At 30.4% G+C, this 20,492-nt stretch overlaps 1 protein-coding gene and 1 long non-coding RNA gene across 2 annotated transcripts; one reads left to right on the top strand and one right to left on the bottom strand.

Moving 5' to 3' along the window:
• Nucleotides 1-9,381: 9,381 nt before the first annotated feature.
• LOC130940494 (uncharacterized) lies at nt 9,382-10,394 on the bottom strand. Its single transcript, XR_009070310.1, has 3 exons — nt 10,134-10,394; nt 9,861-9,959; nt 9,382-9,726 (listed from the first exon to the last, which is right to left on the bottom strand). It is a non-coding gene; the product is annotated as an uncharacterized LOC130940494 (long non-coding RNA).
• A 5,194-nt stretch (nt 10,395-15,588) lies between these two features.
• On the top strand, nt 15,589-16,736 carry LOC130940407 (MLP-like protein 43). Its single transcript, XM_057868537.1, has 2 exons — nt 15,589-15,841; nt 16,319-16,736. The coding sequence occupies exons 1-2, from the start codon at nt 15,655-15,657 to the stop codon at nt 16,588-16,590; spliced, it is 459 nt and encodes a 152-aa protein (XP_057724520.1). The 5' UTR covers nt 15,589-15,654; the 3' UTR covers nt 16,591-16,736.
• Nucleotides 16,737-20,492: the final 3,756 nt, after the last annotated feature.

The following is a 20,492-nucleotide window of genomic DNA, read 5'->3' as shown; positions in this document are numbered from 1 at the left end:
CCTTGTTCATACCCTCTTGTCTGATGCATGTACACATCCTTAGTCAAATCATCATGCAGGAAAGCATTGTTGAAATTAAGCTGCTTTATAGTCCAAGAGTTGGCAAGCGCAACAGATAATATGATGTTAATTGAAGCTGGTTTAACAACAAGACTGAATGTTTTCTTGTAATCCAAGCTTGGTCTTTGATGAAACCCCTATGTAACAAGCCTTGCCTTGTACCTGTCAATGGATCCATTAGCTTTGCACTTGATTCGAAATACCCTCTTGTTACCAATTGGCTCTCTATTTGGTGGCAATTCGACCAACTTCCAAGTATTATTCTGCATGAGTGCAGAGTACTTAGTATCCATGGTTATTCGCCATTTGAAATCAAATAAGGCTTGCTTCACTGATTTGGGTTCAACTTGGACTTGAAGGGCTCTGGGCTTTAAGATGCCTGATTTGCTTTGGGTGATTATTGGGTAAAGATTTTGAGTTGATGGATTAGTAGAGAAAGAAAAAATAATTTCAAAAAATTGAATAGAGATAAAAATAGTAGTAGGTGCCTCTCGGAGAGTGGTTGAAAGAGGAGTTAAACCATATGAAGAGGTAAATTGAGGTTGAGGATTAAGAAAAGTGGGTGTGGGTGTAGTTGAGGTTTGATTATGTGCAGAGGTGGATAGATTTAGCTGAGTAGAATTAGTGAATGATAATGTGGGTTGGAAGGATTAATTTGGTTATGGTGTGATAGGTAGGACATAGAGGCTGGTTGATATACATGAGAGGTTTGTGACTTGAGTGTTTAAAGAGGGAGTTTGGTTCTTTGAAAAGAAAACACTTCTCATCAAAGATCATATTTCTAGTAATCACTGCCTTTCTGAAAGACAGTAGGCATTTGTATCCCTTGTGCATATTACCATAACCAAAGAACACTGCTGCTTCAGATCTGAATTGAAGTTTGTTGCGATTGTAAGGCCTCATATGTGGATAGCACAAGCAGCCAAAGATCTTCAAGGCAAGCATCATTTATTTTCCCGCTAGTAAAGAATGTGTCAAATTAATTTATTTTCCTTCCAAATATTATTATCGGATTTATCATCGAAAAACAGAATCTGCCAGTAATTAGTTAAACTTACGAATTTGACATCGTTATTGCTGGTAAATCTGCCACTACTTTGTGATGTTAAATCTAACAGTAAGTCCGACAGTACTCAATATTTTTTTTGTAGTGTAATATCAAATATACCTATTTTTTAAGAAAAAATAAATTTTTTTTTACAAAAATACCTTTTAGTAAAATTTTTATTTTATGATTAAATTTTGTATATCAAAATATCCTTTAATAAATTTTTTTTAGTGATTAAACTATATTTTTACTAAAATATCTTTCAAAATATTTTGTAAAGACTAAATTATTTTTTTACTAAGATACCCGTTTAATATTATTTTCCTAGTGATGAAATTGTGATATCAATACATATATTAGTTTAACATTAAATTAAAAAACTCTTCTATGTGAGACTAATAGAAAAATATAAAAAATGTTAAACCAACTTCTAAAATTATTTTTAATAATATTCATTGATATCATGATATTAATAGTAAAATATACAAAAAAAAATGTTAAAAAAATTTTTGGTAAAATTATAATATAGTAACTAAAAAATTAGTGAAGAATATCTTAGTAAAAAATAATTTAATTATTAAAAAATATTTTAAAAAATATTTTGGTAAAAATATAATTTAGTTACTAAAAAAATAATTAAAATTTATTTTGGTAAAAAATTTAATTTCAAAAAAATAAATTTTTTATAAAGGATATTTTTATAAAAAAATATATTTTCTTAAATAGATAAAGTTAATAATAGTTAACATAAAAAATTTAAAATAAATTAAAAAAATATTTTTTAAAGTTATAAAGAAAGAGACATTTTATAAATAAAAAGAAAAAAAAGTCTCATTTTAATATTTATTAAGAGAGGAGAGTAGAATTTTTCGTAATAAATATTATTTAAATTATTAATAATTTAATTAAGATTTATAAATATACACATCATAATTATTAAATTATGTATTTATGGCATGGATATATAAGAATTTACTAAGTAAATAAACTACCAAGTCTTAGGTCTTGTTTATTATTTTTTTAATTTTTAATGTGTAATGAGAAATTGAGATGTATAATATATAATAAATTTTATGGAAGTAGGATCACATTTATACAAAGAGATTGAATTACATCTTTAAATAAGTGAATGAATACTTACTTTTACATGATATTGTAACTGAGGTTTTTTCTTTATTAGTTTACTAATTAAATCATATTTTTTAGGGCTATTAAATAGATAGAATAGGCATTTAATTAAGTCAAAGACTTGATTATTATTAAGTTAAGCTTCAATATCCAATTTTTTTAAACATGGTTTGAACTTTTTTAAACATTTATAATTTTGATGAACTAATTATATTTGTATGCGTTGTAATCTTTTACTTAAATGACTCAAATAAAAAAAATAATTTGAGGTTTATTTTAGTATACCGAAAAAATTGGTATTCTAAACTTGTCGATGATGGTGACAAATTAAAGACGATATTGCGAGAAACATTTGCCACATATCTATTGATTTGTTACTAGTTTAAAAGGAATTTGTGATGACATTTGCGATAGTATTGTAATTAATTGACTATACATTATTTCCTAGCACATTAGTGACTACTTCGTAATTTTGCTTTCTCATTTAGAATAACTTTGGTTTAGCGAAAAAATTCTTACAAATTTGATTAAAATTTTTTCAAAGATTAGCTATAGATTTGCTACAAAATGTGATGGATTTGCGATCATATTAGCGGCCAATTTGCGACGAGTTAGGTTCGGAAAAATTTCTCGCTAATTAGCGTCAACTAAGCATTTCATTTTGTCTACGAAGTTAGTTTGGATTTAGCGATGAGTTTGCTGCAGTAGAGTTTGTCGCTAATTAGCGACTATCGTTTAGTCTATTTCTTCTATGAAATTAGCTTTTATAAAAGTGATAGATTTGCAACTATCTATTCGGTCGCTAAAAAAACTTTCCAATGAATTAGCGACTGTTGTGTTTGCCTCACTAATCTGCGACTTGTAATTAGCGAGGAAAGCATTAGTTGCTAGGCGACAGCTAATCCGTCACAAATTATATTTTGCGTCAGATTAGTGACGATTTTACGACAATTTTTGTAGTAGCTAATCGACCTTATTCTTGTAGTTAAATTCAAAAAATAAATTAAAAAATAGTTGATTGAATCTAAAAAATAAATAGAAAAACATAAGAGACAATAATTTTTTTAACTAAATTAATCTATATTTATTATATTTAATTAAAATAAGTAATAAATCTTTTATGATATTATGTACCTTATAAATTAATAAATTAAAATAATCGATATAATAAATTAAAATTAATTGATTGATATAAATTATAATAAATTGTGTGATATTTAAATATTTAATCAAATTAATTAGTTGATATAATTAATTTATCGTAATGAATTGTATTTAAAGAATTAAAAAAATAAGAGTAAAGGACAAATAGGTCCCTGACCTTTTTTTTTTTCGCGGACATTTTCGTCCTTAAGGAAGGGAAAATACACTCAAGTCCCTTACCCCCAAAAATGTGGACATTTATGTCCTTCCGTTGACTTGGCAGAGGTGGCGCTGACCTAGCCGTTATGGAGGCCACGTGGCAGGGAGCATTTCGAAATAGGACATATAAGTCCCTGGAGACGAAAACGACGCCGTTTTTGTAACCTCCCCCAATCTTTCAAATTTCTCTGTTCTTTTCTTCTTCTTTCGTCCTTTTTCCCTTCCATTCTTCTTCCTCGGCCCCTGTCTCCATTACCACCGCAGAGCGGCGCCTCCGTCAGCCACCATCAACACCGGCGACCTCCTCCTTCCTCTCTTATTGCGTCTTCTTTCCTTTCTCACTCCCTTACTCCCACTAGTCTCTCTCTCTTCTCACCCTCCTTCCACCCACCATTCGTCCGTGACAACCTTCTCAGCGACCCACTGCCGCCGCGCCGCCGCCTCTCTACCGGCGCACCACCGTCACTACTAGGGCCCAACCATCATTTCCTCTCTCTCTCATTACCACCCCTGTGCTTCCCAAGTCTTCTTTCTCTCTGTTTAATTCACTATGTTATTGCAATTAGTTAATTAATATTGTTTAGTTAGTTTTGTTTAGCTAATTTCAATTAGGTTAGATTAGTTAGTTACATTAGGTTATTAGAGAATCTGGCGTGGATAGTGGATTAGGTCTTGCTTGCTTAATGCTGTTGTCTATGCAATCACTGTTTGTAGTTCATTATATTTAGTTTGTTCAATTGTTCTTGAGTTGTTAGGATAAGGGTTGGTTAATGAAAATTGCTGAGACTGAAGTTTTACACTGCTGCTGTGTAAATTCTCATTGCCTGTTTTGGTTAACAATGAACTCTTATGTGCTCATTTTGCTATCTGATGCTACATCTCTATTTTAAAATGAGCTAATTCCTTTGATTTAATGATGCACTTTTGTTAGGTTTTATGTAGCTTACTTTTGATATAATTGTTGAACTCGATGAGAATTGCTGCTTGAATCTGGTGCTTTTGTTCTCCGTGTTGTATTTCAAGCCATTGTACTGTACTTATGTTGATTGTGCTACTTGGTTTTCACTATGCTTGATTATGGTTCATGTTACTTGTTTTTGTTCTTGCTTAGTGATGCTGAGTTCTTAATGCATATTAAACTTCAATTTTGATTCCGTGAGACTTGATTATTTGATCTACACTCTCTGCCTATAATTGACTGTTGAATTCATTGTTTGTTTGACTTTGGAAAATGTACTATGTACTACTGAGATGCTGTCGAATTTTAGAAAAGTTTTGTTTTCAAAACTCAATCTTCACTTTGATTAATTGACATGGTATGCACGCTTTTCGCTTTGAATGTTGCCAAGGCCAATTAATCACTACCTTGGCTTGTCATTTCTCTGTTTAGTTGAGATTTTCCATTCTTATATTTCACTAAGCTGCTTCATATTCCTTATTTTCACTCATCTTTGAAGAGTGTTTGTGTGATGCTTTGATGTTTGATGTGTATTTCTTCATTCAATCTCTTTTTGCAATGTGAATTACATGAATGATCACATGTATATTCAAATTTTTACTTGAGGTTTATCAACTTCAGTTTTTCTGTCAATGTGCATCACTCATTCTTCATTCAATTCCACCACTGTATAATTTTAAATGGTTGCATTGTATGAGTGTGAATTGTGTAGAGGTCCTACTTGTGAGCTGTTTGTGATCTGCCAAAGGAAAGAAATCAACTGGGAAAGAAAAACAACTAGCTAAAGAGAGCACTGGTCTCTTCTCTGATCTCGACATGGGAGTTTCGGCAGAGGACACATCTAACTTCCCGACATCTGAGGGACAGCCTACCACCACAGCACCACAGCCTCCTACCTCACTACCAGCTGCACCACCTTCCAGTTTTCAGGGTTTCATGACTCAAGAGTTAGGGTTCAAAAGAGAGGAAGGAGGAGGTCGCCGGCGTTGATGGTGGCTGACGGAGGCGCCGATGGAAGCAGGGGCCGAGGAAGAAGAATGAAAGGAAAAAAGGACGAAGGAAGAAGAAAAGGACAGAGAAATTTGAAAGATTGGGGAGGTTACAAAAACGGCGTCGTTTTTGTCTCCAGTTCGAAATGCTCCCTGCCACATGGCCTACGTAACGGCCAGGTCAGACTTTTTCGTCCCATCCAAACGTCTGAATTCAACGGAAGGATATAAATGTTTACGTTTTTCGGGGGTGAGAGACTTGAATGTATTTTCTCTTCCTTAAGGCCGAAAATGTCTGCGAAAAAAAGGAGTCAGGGACCTATTTATCCTTTACTCAAAAAATAAATTGAAAAACACGCTTAGAAGCATGTCACGTCAACTTTATCATTAAATGTAAAAATCCGATTTTTATATAATAGAATAGATTAAATAAACATATCACTGAATCACTTTCAGCTATATTTATTACTGAATTGTGATGTTTATCTCTATACTTTCATTTTCATTGTTAGTGGGGGAGTGTCCCGTTTTACTCAAATTTGAAAATAATTTTTCTCTTATATATCATGTTTTTGACAATCTAAATATTAGTTTTTCTGAATTTCTCGTTAACTACTTTTCAGATCCTCCACTCCATTATTGTTAAAATTTTATATCTTAGCTTTTTCCAACAAAAATTATTAAAATTTAATAAATAATAAATTAACCAAATTATAAGAAAAATAATATTAAATGAGGAGTCAATCATTAAAAAATATGTAATATTATTAACTTTCAGACATAAAAAAAATCTAACAACAAATAACGAAAATATAAATGATTTACAATATATATTATTTAAATCTATTTTATTAAATATAAGAAATAGTTGTACATAATAAATGCTGATAAAATAATTTATCTATTGTATTTGTTATTATTGAATTAAAACCAATAGAAACATTTTTAAATATAATTTTATTTTTAATTTCTCTGTGTTATAAGTGTCAACAAAATTCTTGGTTTTTTTTTTCAAAGTTGATAATTTTATCAAAATATTTTTTATCAAAAATTTAAATTAAATCATGTATAAAGATAATAAATGTTTCTAAAAAGAATTTTAAAAATCTTATTTAATTTTACACGTACCTCGTGGGAAGCAAGGCAGTGCATGCAGATGTTTGTGATAAGCATGCATGATGCAAAATTGAAGAAACAAAATTGAACCAGCCAACTAATAATAACCATATATTATGATATATCATCATTTCAATAATTGAGATGGCAATGGTTGTGGACGGACGGGGCGAGTGGGGCTTTGGCCCTCCAACTGTTTTTTAAAAGATTAATAGTAATAATAAATTATTATATATAATTTAATTTTTTTAAAAAAATATTTAATATTTAATTTATTATAAATAAAAATTTAGTCTAATTTAAATATTAATGATTTCTAATATTTAAAAAGTAAGTAAAAATATTAAAAAAATTTTAAAAATATATTATTACTAATATTTTTTTATTAAATAAAAAATTTTAAATCTTATAAAGTGAATTTTTTTTGTGAATTTTTTTATTTATTTGGTATTAATTCTCTCTATTTCAATTTCTACAACTAAAAAATCTTTTTTAATTATGAATATTGTGAAAAATAACTCAAAAACAAAATAAAAGATGAATTTATTGCTAATTGTCTTTTAATTATATTGAAAAAAATTGCTAAAAAATTTGACACAAATTCTATTATCGATGAATTTTATGATTCGAAGAATCGAACACTTCGCTAGTAAAAAATAGACACATATCTTTTGTACTTTAAAATATATTCTCTATCGGTATATTTTTGTAATATATCTTATATATTTTTTTACGTAATTTTTAATATTATATGTGTTATTGACATCCCATTGTAATATTTTTGGATCCGTCCTTATATATATAATGTTTTTTTCATAATAATTTTAAATGTATTTATTAAATGTTATTAAAATAAAAAATCATTTTAAATATAATAAATATAAAATAATAAATATTATATGTATAAAATTATAGATATTAAATTAAAATAAATAAATTTATATTATTTTTTTAATATTAATATATATACGTATAAAATTATCTTTCTCATCCTAATTTGTATATATGTTATTTTTATATATGTTATTTTCTCATATGTTTAATTTGGTTTGTTATGTTAATTGAGCTGTTTTACTTGGTTGAAATTTTTTTAAATTAATTGAAAAATAAAAAAATTAAAGTTTAATAAAAATACTTTGTCAAAATAGGCAAAATAATAAAAAAATTTAAAATTTTAATGGAAAATTTAAATTTGGTGGCGGTTTTTAACCGCCGCAATACAGTAGTATTGTCCTCCTTTTTGGTATTTAGTGGCGATTATTCCAGTGGTTGATTAAAACCGTCGCTATCCGTTTTGTCGCGCTCCATCTTCCGGCGGTTCATAAAACCGTCGCGAAATGTTTCGTGGAGGTTAAAACCGCCACTAAATACCGATTTTGTTGTAGTGGTTAAACACTGGACTTTGGTCATGCATAGGTAATTATCAATAATTATTTTACTCCCCTGTTTTATTTTATTTTAATTTTTACATGTCATTGTCTTTTCTTTATGTATGTTTAAATTATGTGCAAGTACACTTAAATATATTAACAGGTTAATGTATAACATGGTCCCTAAAAGAATACGAATAAGTAGTCCATTTAATTCCGAAAACAAATTCAACTACTCAATTTTTCTCTAACATTAAAGCGATACTCATGTTAAGTTAGTTTGTTGGCATGTCACTGGTAATTGCTGACGTGTAAGATGAAATTTGTCGCCACAAGTTGGGGGTAATATATCAGCAGAAAATTATTAAAAAGTCTAATTTAACCTATATTAATATGTTTTAGAATAAAATTAAATTGTTAAAATTTTCAAACACTAAATTTTTTTATAAGTGCCACCAACTCTACCAATTAGCTTTGGATAAGGGATCAATTTGGACAAATAAAAAATTATGTTTAGTTAAAATATGCCACCTATTAAACAAATATTTATACAAAATTGGTTAAGAATTAAGGCAGTAAAAATATTATACGAAATACTTGGGTTTATTCATTTTTGTTGGTAGATTCAAGATGCATATTTTTAATTTCGCCTAAAAATGTATTTGAAAAAAATCTAAAGAGATGGAAGGAGAAAAATTTTTCAAAGGTAAAAAAAAAGTTCTAATTAAAGTTGTGGTTGAAACAATTTTATTTCAACTATTTAGGAGTCTCTGCTAATAGATTGAGAGCTTAATAAGTAATTTTTATTGGGACAATAACACGGGAGAAAAAAAATTTATTGGGTTGGCTGGACAAAGCTCTGTAAAGCTAAAGAGAAAGCAGCTTGGAATTTCGGAATTTTGAGACTTTTAATCAAGTTTTATTGGTTAAATAGGGCTGGCGGCTTATCCAAAAACCAGGAACACTAGCTGCTAGAGTACTCAAGGCAAAATATTATAATTGGACAACCTTTTTGAGATCAGCTATTGGATACCATTCAAGTTATACATGGCGCAACATATGATCTTCAAGATGGGTACTAAATTTAAGAGATTGTATTCTTGGAGGATAGGATCCAGTACAACTATTCGTATTTGGGGTGATCCGTGACTTCCTAATTAGAACGATTTTAAAATTTGGAGTCCGTGTTCTTATTTTGATTAGGAAGCAACATTGACAATCTTATTGACAACGATACCTTGTATTGGAAAGAGAGCCTAATCAGACACATATTTTATGACTTTGAAGCAATACAAATTCTAAGTCTACCCATTAACATCAATCAGCAACAAGATAATTTTGTATGAAAAAACACAAACACCAAACTATATATAGTAAAAAATACTATTATCATCTTATACGTACGATAACAGCTGCAACATGCTGCAGAATCTAGTGAACACCATTTTAGACCTCAGTTCCAATGAAAAATGTTATGGAAGATACAAACTCCAAGACACACACTTACTTTTGTTTGACGATTACTCTTATAAGGTCTACCCACTAAGAAAATTCTACAAAAAAGAGGTATTAATAATTCCACCCTATGTCCCAAATGTTATCTTGAAGAGGAAACTGAAATTCACATTTTTAAAGACTGTGAATGGTCTCGTCAATTTTGGTATCTCTCTTCTTTTACTTTCCAAACAGCACACTCTGCAGATCAAACAATAGAACAATGAATTAGTTCACTGCTTTATCGTTTTGATAACAATGAGAGAAAATTTTTTTTTGGAGTGCCTTCATGCTTTATGGTGAAATAGAAATCAAATAATTTTTAAAAATCATACCTTCGATTCGATGCATTTGGTGCGCAATGTGGTGCGTATGGTCACGGATTACGCCGCTGCCCAACAACGCCAACAAACTCTCTTCCGTGGCACCTGCATCTGACAGCAACAATCACATTACCTGGGAACCATATATATATATATCACACTACCTGGAACCACCTCCACCGCATATATATATATATATATATATATATATATATACAAAATCAATTTCGATGCCTCTTTTTTTACGGACGAAAATGCAAGAATGGGGTTGGTGGGAGGCAATACCAGAGCAACGACAATAGTTCGCAGTGATGATGGTAACATCATGATTGCAGCAACATGGTTCCTCCAAAAAATGCATGGCATCGGCGAAGGAGGTAGATGTGTTTCCTTGCACTCAAATTAATATTAGATTATGATTTTTTTAACATTGTGCTAGAGAGGGATAATCTTCAAGTAGTGCATGCCCTAATGCACACTTATCTCCAAAATAATTAATTTGGACTCACTATTTCTAATTGTAAAACTATTTTGAGAGATTTTAGATTTCATAATATTTCACATGTAAAAAGGAAAGGTAACTTAGTGGTCCATAAGTTGGTATGATTGTCTTTCTCTATCCCCAAAGAGATTTGGATATAAATGGCTCCTCACGATATTTTTAATTTGGCCTATTTAGATGTTTTGAGTTTTTTGAGTCACTATATATAGCTTCTTTTTAAAAAAAGTAATTTATATGTGATCTTTTAAAGATTAATAGAAATATGATGTAATATATTGACTTAAGATATATATAAAAAAAATAATAAAAATAATTAAAAAATAACAATAAAATATTATCTTATTATTTGAGATTGGCTACATAGGTCTAATATTGAATCTTATCATGTATTACATGTTTATAATAAAATTGTTTATAAATAAAAAAATTTAGTTAACATATATCTTATAAGATCAGAATATAAATTAAAATTGTTACTAATAAAAATTTTAATCTTTTTATTTTAATAAATACACAACAATTACGTTAGAAACTAAACTTTATACATCTTTTCTATAATACTAAACCCTAAAAAAATTAGAGACATGCATGAACGAACTTGTAAGAAATAAAAGATTAATGATTAATAATTTGGTAAATTAATATATAGTCTTTGTTATGGCTATATTCATCTTAATTGATAGTATGATGAAATCAAACCACATATGGTAAGAGATAATTACACGTAAGGAAAGTGTTGAAGCCATTGATGAGGAGATAATGATACCATATATAGAAGCTCGTCAACCAAATAAAAAATGTCTTGTGGTTATTAAGAACTTTTCTCTATTAAATAATAATTACAATAATATAATCTATCTTGGACATGAACAAATAAACAAGGATGTTTGGTTCATCTTTAATTTTCACCATCCTTGGTGATTTACAGTTGTACTCTCATATTATTCTTATGTATGCGCATTACACTTTAATTTTTTTTTCAAAAGTTTAAAACTGTTTTAAACTTGTTAGTCTCTTTTTTTTTATCTTCTCCACCATTATTGCTACCACCTCGATCTTGTTCATCCCCTAAATCTGTTTCACGGTTGCACCATCATCCTACACCACCCTAGATCTGTCGAGTTGTCGACACTATAAAGCTCCTCTCTCTCTCCCCGTCATATTTGTCTTTGTTGCATATCTAGCACCAAATTTGTCAAAATAGACAAAATCCATTGGTCCAATACGTTTATTTTGGTTTAAACGGATAAATTTTTGTCACTAAAATAATAAAAAAATTATTTATACACTAAAATTAATTATTAAAATCAACTATTAATATATTTGTATATAAATATACGTATAATTTAATTTATTTTTAATGTATATTTTTAATATATATTTTATATTAATGACTGATTTTAGTGACAAATTTTAATATACACCTGGTATAATTTCTAAAATTAGGCCCATGAAAATTAAATGCTAAATGACTTCGGTCAATTAACCTGTAAAATAATGAGTTAAAAAGGAGCTAACATGCAACTAACCGTATAATCTATTTAATTATTTTGCATTTTTAACAAAAAATTAGTCCAATTCTAATTTTTCTTTTAAGTCAATCTAAAACCTGATTCACCAACTAAAAAAAATACTTTTCTTAAAAAAGAAAAAAGAATTTTTTTTTAATTTAAAAAAAAACATAAAAATAAATAGACTAATTTGAATAACTCGCAAATTTAATTAGATAGATCGGATGGACCATCCCTATTTAATACTGTCACAACATGCGTATACAAAGATTGAAAAAAAAAATTTCGTTGGCGAGCATTGACATCATGCAAAGAAGCAAGGTCTTGACACCTTTGCTGATGTCGACCTTTTCTTATCATCTCTTTCTCTTTTTATGTTTTTTTTTTTACCTAAGGTGTTTTTCTGTTTTTGAACTTAATATAAATCTTAACAGTCATAAAAAAATAAAAGGGTTCTGTTGTTTGTTCGTCACACACTTTTTGGGTATATACAGTTAAGGAACTGAAACCCTAAAGAAATCACAAAATAACAAAAAAGAAGTGTTCCTAACTCCTAGCATTGCATTGCACCCCTAACATCAATTCCCTCTTGGAGAGGCCTAAGTAGCCATATTAGTTTCACGAAGAAAGTTAGAGTCATGTTTGCATAGACAGACCCAAACAAATTTAGTTGTTAGGACAAAAATATATTAAAATTTAGGTATAAATATTTTTTTTAGATTTTCTATGATACCCAACAAGTTAAAAATTAATTTATTATGAATTTGAGTTTCATTTAAGAATCTCTAATTGACTGACAATAAATTGCTATAAATATGAGATAAAATTCGAATCACAATACTTACTTAAGCGGACGACTAAGTGATCACTTAATTAATCCAAATTGGTTTAGATATATTTAAAATTTTAAATTAGAACTATTTATACATATTGATAAGAACTAGAATATACATACAATCACTTATTATAATATTATTATAATATTATAATATCTATACATATAATATCGAAATAATATTATTTTATTTTATAATATTTTTTGTTTTTAGGATTAACATAATTAAAAATTTTAAAATAAAATAAAAAATTTAATTATTTATTATTTTTTTATAATTTTATTAAATTTATAATTAAATTTTTATTTTTAATTAATTTTTTACATTATTTTTAATTTTATAATTAGATTCTTTCTAATGTAAAAAATATTAGAGTTAATTTTTTTTGTAAATTAAAAAATAACAATAATTAATAATTTAACATAAGAATAACTTAATTACAATATTAAAAATAGTGTAAGGATCCAATTTAAAAAAAGTGTATAAAGATCTAATTATAAATTTAATAAAATTATAAAGACAAATAGAATAATTAAATCTAAAATAAATTGATCTAATTCAAACTATAAACTTTTAATTGATATTTTGATCTATTTTTAGTTTAATAATTATACTTAGTTATATTTTATTAGTTTAAATGAATGAAACAGTAAAACAAAACAGGAGAAAAGTCACAGCCTTATAATCGAACACATTACATAGGTAATAATAATCTTTCTACGATATCGATTCAATATTGAGATGGCAATATATTTTTATTTGTTTTAAGGTTTGCATCGTTTGAAAGCCTTCAACCACATCTTTGGTAGGTAGGAGTGGTGGACTGGAGCATCATTCAATTTCTAAATCTCATAAGCTCATCTGTTCTGAAATTTTCATTGAAATTCACGTGCTTATATATATGCAAAAAGATACAGAATATTTCATTCAATTTACGTGCTTACATGAATAGAGTCTTGTTGTTACTTGTTAATGAGTGTTGTTAGAGAATAAATTAGAATTATTTAGATCAATTAATATTATTTAGCATATCTAAATATTTATTAGAGGATATTTTGTCTTTATTATTTCGATTCTTTTAGTATCTATAAATATTCTTTTATATTATATTATTCTAGACAATTTGAATATATACAAATCCTTTTTCTACTCTTTTCTCTTATCCTTTCTAACAAGTGTATTAGGAACAATTATTTAGACATTTAAAAGAAGAATTAAAAAAGCTAAATTATTAACATTTTTAATGTATTTATTAAAAAAATTTAAAATTTTCTACAACAAAACTCATATTAGTAATGTTATAAAAGATTACTATATATTGCACTTAATAATTATAGACCTAATATATAAAAGATGAAAAATGTTAGGGCTAACACTTTTTATTAATATCAAAGTTAATTTATTTTAATAAAATGATGATTAGCCAACAAAATTATATAGATGTATTGATTCTAGTTTAATTACAGGTTTATCCTATATATTTAAATTTATGTAAATCGAATCAAATAAACTCGATTTGTACATTCACACATAAATCAAATCATACAAATTTGATTTATACTTAAAAATTTGAATTTATATAAATTAAATTAAGCCAATTCAATTTAATAGTGTAAGAGAAAAAGTACTTGTTTTTTAGAATTTAGAATTTTATTTGCTAATATAAGGTTAAATTGAAAGAGGTCAATTTGACGTACGCATAGCAAGAGACGAAGCCAATTCGATTTATTAAGAGTATTTGATTTAATTCAAATTGAAAAATTTAAAATTTAATTTTGATCTCATATTTAATTTAATAATCTTACTTAGTTATGTTTTGTTATTTTAAATTAATAAACAGTAACACATTTTTTTTCTAGTAATTTGACTCTGAAAAAAATAGTAAATCACATTTAAGTGAATTATTTTTTTCAACTTTAAACGCAACATCACAGTAAAAACGATGATTTTGGCGGTTCTGCATTTTTTAACGATAATTTCACACGATGCAGTTGAGTTCTAGACAAGAAACAAAACCGACACTAAAAGAAGATGTATAAGCGTAAAATCGTGTGTTTTCACGAATTAAAACACCATTTTGACTACTTTAACTAGAAATATATTTTAATTTAAATTTAATTAAATAATATTATTTAAATTAAAAGATTAATTAAAGACTGAATTTTAAAAGACACGGTAACATTTTTTATTCAATAATTGGGACCAGCACACGTGATTTTATATGTTTTAGATTCTGCATCGTAAGAAAGCCTTCAATCATATTTTTGTAGATAGGGGTGGGGCGGAGCAGCATTCAAGTGCCAAATCTCATCTTCTGTTCTCAATATTTCATTGAATTCATGTGTTTATTCGGATAGAGTCTTATTAATGGGTGTGTTAAGAATACTTAGCTTGTTAAGATTAATATGGTTTAACAGAAAATCATTTTATGAAAAAGGGTTAGTGACTATGTTAAGAACATTCGTTTGTCTCACTTTTTTTTTTTAAATTTACATAATTTTAGTAATTTTTTCATATATCCATACAAATAAAAAATATCTTACGTTCATATTTTCATAGTATCTAAAGTCTAAAAATTAGTTAATAAATTTATAACAAAATAGTGCATAATATAAACTCTTTAAACTTTATATACCAAACATACAACAAAAAATGGATAAATAAACTAACTACGTACTCAATTTAAATTTATTTAACTCGTTATAGTTATTCAGATTGAACTAAATTGACCAACTTTTAAATAAGACATGATTTTATTAACTTGATTCACTCGTTTTTATAAACGAATTGATTCAATTTATGAGTCACTACTCGTTTTAACGGATTTAAAATAGATATATATATATATGGCAATATAGTATTTTTCTATATAAGTCTCCATAAGACTTGAACTTGTTTTACAACCTCTCATTCTAGATCTAGTGATCTCTATCTCTACATTATCTCTTGCTTCAAACATGGCAATATCAGGTAAAATTAGTGTTGAAGTTGTGATCCAAGTACCAGTTTCAAAGTTCTTCCACATTTTGGCAAAGGAATTCCACACTGTCCGAAACATTTGTGAAAGAGTGCATGGAGGCAACTTGCACCAAGGTGATGACTGGCATTGCACTGATTCGGTCAAAAATTGGACTTGTCTAGTAGGTAATTAAGCTTTGTTTCATTAATAGAAATTATATTTGCATTATTTTAATTGTAAATGAGAGATTCATCTAAAAAAGCTAAAAGATTGATGAAATTCGTCTTTCTAATAATGATTTTTTATATAATTAATTATGTGAGATTATTTATATCTAGTTTAATTTAGTTTAGTTAAAAAGTGATTCTTAAGATGAGTTTTTTTTTTCAGATTACATAAAGACAATATTTTTATATGGTAAAATTACTAAAATTTGTATGAAAATATTGATTATGTTATTCATATTTTGATATTTAGAGAATCAATATAATTTTATAAAATCTTTTACAATTTAAAATAATTAAAATTTTTTATAAATAATTAATATTTTTTTTTCAACTTAAAATGATAAAGGTTTTGTTATAATCTTATTTTTTGAAGTAAGATATCTCTTATCTTTGGTTATTTATCTTAATTAACTAATTTATTGTGTAAAATAATAGATGGTAAAATAATTACATTCAAAGAGAAAATTGATGCCATCGATGAAGAGAAGAAGTTGATTAAATACACCCTTTTTGATGGAGATATCAGTCAAAATTACAAACTCTTTAAGAGCAATGTTCAAGTGACTGAGATAAACAATAAGAGTGCTAATGTTAAATGGACTATTGAATATGAGAAGATCAATGAGGATGTTAAAACTCCATACAGCTTCTTGGAATTTTTAGAGAAGAGTACTATAGAAGTTGGTGACCATCTTCACAAGGCATAGCTCTCCAACCATTATAATTAAAGGAAAAAAAGTATATCATCTATATCTATGAATAATAATTTATGTTGTGTTTGGCTTGAGGTTAAGTGTGTTTATCTAAATAACGCAGTGGTGCAATCATGGTTATGCATTAATATTAAATTTGCTTCATCATCTGTTAATTCATCCTTTATTGGAATGGAATTAACTTATTTCTTGTATGTTAATGGTTTCTTGTTGAGTGTACCAAGTTATGTATACTAAGAGGATATTTTTATCCATTATTCATGTGTGCCTTTTGTGTTAGGTGGTTTTATATTACACTCAAATTGGTTTTCAAATAATTTTAGATTTTAAACACTTTGACTTCTAATAAATTTTTTTCATTTTAAAAAATCTCCAAACGTCAATTATTTTTTGTGTTATTTCAACGGTCTAACTGCTATTATATCCAAAAATAATAACTCTAAAAATAAAGACAAATCTAGATATATTATTATGGGAGACCCCTTGCCTTGATTGGGCGTATGTCAATGCCCGGTAGTATGAGCTACTTCCTCTGATAATGATCACAAGCATTACGCCCACGAGTTTATGGTTCCTGCAGGCAACCTGGCATACCAATCGAATGCAGTCTCATTGATTTCTTTTCCCTAAAGGGGAGCGGAATCCCTTCTAGAAATGTTTAGCCAAGTAGCAGCTAAGAAAGCATTCGCTTTTCGGCTGGAATCGAAGCTGCGGATAGATCAGCAGATAGGTTGCTGCGGATAATTTATCCGCTGTTGATCAAATTAATCGTCTTCAAGATCGTCTGAACTGTATACCTATTCCCTGGTCGCTGGTATATTGATTTACTAACAAGGCCTTCGTACCTCTCGCTCCTAGGACTAGCGGAACTAAGACCTGTGAAAGAAACTAGGAGATAAAGCCCTTGATATGACCTTACGGATTAACACAGAATCAATCTCTGACTTTCTTCCCCTTTGAAATCCATTCTTGCATCTGCTTTCCTTGTTAGCCTAGCTAGTCAACATCCGCTCTCTAGAAAGCACTTTCTAATTCGAATGGGCAAAGCCATTCCCTCCTCTTTCTTAACCTGGTTCTATCAAACCAGCTTTGAAACTCCTACCATCGTCTCAGTGAGTACTCTAGAGCTAGTTTGACTTAGTGTACAGGACAGTGGTATGTGTGTCAGGGGAAAAAATCCAAAAAGGTTTTTGGCTCGCAATAAAGCTGATCGAGCAACTAGGGGGGGGGGGCCTATACAGATTCATCCTGTAAGGACGCCAGCACCTTTCAGCTTTCCAGTTTACCCAATCAACGCCCTCCCCCATCTATTCCCCATCATAGCACTTGGAATGACTTCCCTAATCGAATGTGGGGCCTCCATAACGGCTCGCCCTGCTTTCCCAAAGTGTACGCCGGGCAGGAAGTCGAATGGTGCAGGTGGATGTACTTATAGTATAACTGTCGTTGGAAGGGACTTCTCGTACTTCAGGCACTCCAGAGGTTAGTTTGTAAAAGAGTGAGAACCATATACGGATCCCCTCTACCCCTTTTTTCATTACTAATGGAATATCCTGTAAGCCCACACCTGTGTAGAGTAGATCGTTCAACACCTGCGGCACTAACCCATTTTTGACCTATGGGTCCTAGTCTCATAGGCGGCCGTAAAGACGACTAGGAGTCAGGTTCGGACCTTGCTTATATTCATTCCTCCAGTTAAAAGGCTATGCCAACGAACTAAAACCAAAGGGTCACACGTTAGGGTCAAAAAGAATGCGATTTTAGGACGCGTCATATACTGTGAGCAAGGCTGTGGATCCAATCCAAGAAAGCACAAAAAATACATAAATAAAAGAGGGCGGGGAAATCCTTATAAGATAAGAAAATAAAATCGAGTTTGAGGAGCTCGCAACCCCACCCTAAATTATTATTATGGAGAAGACCACGTCCTACAAAAACAAAAAGCAAAGGAAACTCTGTCTGAATGGCCAATCCATATCCCTGCTTCTAAGCTCAGACCTATAAGAAAAGGGACAGGGTTCTTGTTCTTGAAGAAGGTGAGAAAGGCGAAAGAAGAACAAGTCGGGTTTCGACTTCTCCTCCGGAGGACTGGTGGGTGTAGCTCGCTTCGCTTACCACCTTCGTCTTTCGCTTTGTTTGATATGCTTAGACTTCATCAATGTCCTTACCTCTTTACTCAATATGCTCCTGAAGTCTCCTAAAATGAGACTGAGAAGTTACAGAAATGGTAGTCGTCGTGGACCTGACTGGGCTTTTTCCTTGATCAAAGCAGATCAGCTCGCCGCCTTCTTGTTATCAAAAGATCCGCATGCAAGGGAAGATCCGCTTATTCTGCTTGTAAAGCGCTTGCATTACTAACAGTAAGAGAGGCTTTCGCCGTACCTCTTATTTGCTAATAATGTAGCATCGTGCTCCTAGACATATTCAACTTGCAGTCAATTAGGCTATATGATCTTTGCTTGCGGCATCTCTAACTATTCGGTTAGCGTCTTTCACTTAATGAATCACGCCTTTTACTGGCCTATCTAAAGAGAAAGCATTGGGACTCCTTCTTCCTTGCCCGATCTGCTGGCTTCCCTTGGTGGCCCTGGCTAGAAAGCCTTTACCCTTGTCTCAGTCTAAAAGATCCCTAATGGCTTTCACTAGCTTTCGACCTAATTAGCATTAGCCTTCGTATTTTAGCCAACTCTCCGAGCCACTGTTCCCTGAATTTGTCCCAGTTGCCATCCAAGGAACGGTCAGCGCGAAGGTTCAAGACTTAGCCGGGCGTTAGCGAAGCTGGATTCTCATAGCGAGGCGCTTTTCTAAGAATCCTGCTCCCAGAAACAGGAAAGCAAACAAGCCACCAGCACTTCAATCAGTAAAGCCACTCGCTTTCTAATAGAGTAGTTAGTTCCGCAGCTCTTACAGAGAATTCCATAATGAAAATTCCATCAATCATTCATTTTCGAGGTGAGAGGGATTGCAAAAGAAAGACTCACTTAACACTTTCTAACTCACACCGGCCCGCAAGTGTGCTTTCACTTAGAGCACTGCAGTTCCCGTCCTTATAGTTCTCGTCCTGCCTTCCCAACAGGACAGACAGGTTTGCGACTGTCGGAGGTTCGAAATGAATGGGGAAGGTTCAAGTATACGTCACGTTGCAATACAGATAATTGAAAGAGTGCCAATTGACCCAACTAGCGAGTGTCCCCCTCCCTCTTATCTAAACCTCCCCCGCTCCCCATACGAATTTGAACTACGATCCCCTGGAGCAAAACGAACAGGTAAGGGCCTCATACAAGGAAAAATGGAATGATAATGTAAACCTTCTTGAAACAATGGGTAACTACCAATCGATATCCTAAATGTGTAGGGTATCTATTCTTTCCTTGCTCTATTGCCTTTGAGGCTTTAAGCAGCTTTAAACACGTCTTTAAGGGGATTTGATCACATCGACAAGTTGATCAGTCCACACCTGTACTTGAATTATTGGATTGGCTAGAGCTCGACCCAAACCTGCGGTTCTTCGCAGCCTTACAATGCTCGGCTTTGTGCCCGATAACACCACAATCACCAAATAAAACCCAACGTAGTGAACTTTCCACGAGTAATGAGACTAGCATTTGAGTTTTAGGTACAGAAAAAGACAACCCTTAACCCAAACCATCTGCTAGAGGTTGTAACAATCCGAACGATCCCACTACATCAGGACCCTTTCGACGTTGCACAAAAGCCATTACTTTACGTTCCGCTAGCACTAAAAAGGCTACTCCTAGTAGAAGTGGTAGAATTATTCCTAGTATTTCCGAGCGAGCTTTCAACCCCAACGCAAAGACAATCTAATTGATGGAGCTTTCGCAGGAATTTCTTATGTTACCCGCTCTAACCCATTCTCGGCAACAGTAACGATCATA

Source organism: Arachis stenosperma, chromosome 7, assembly GCF_014773155.1.
Source record: "Arachis stenosperma cultivar V10309 chromosome 7, arast.V10309.gnm1.PFL2, whole genome shotgun sequence".
In the NCBI taxonomy this organism is placed as follows: Eukaryota; Viridiplantae; Streptophyta; class Magnoliopsida; order Fabales; family Fabaceae; genus Arachis; species Arachis stenosperma.
The sequence above is the reverse complement of the archived record's forward strand: the minus strand, read 5'-3'. Positions and strand labels throughout refer to the sequence as shown.

Bases quoted from the DNA above. Each gene is read 5' to 3' on its own strand.
- LOC130940407 (XM_057868537.1), top strand. From the start codon at position 15,655: ATGGCAATATCAGGTAAAATTAGTGTTGAAGTTGTGATCCAAGTACCA. The intron at 15,842-16,318 runs GTAATTAAGCTT...GTAAAATAATAG, and splicing joins AAATTGGACTTGTCTAGTAG to ATGGTAAAATAATTACATTC.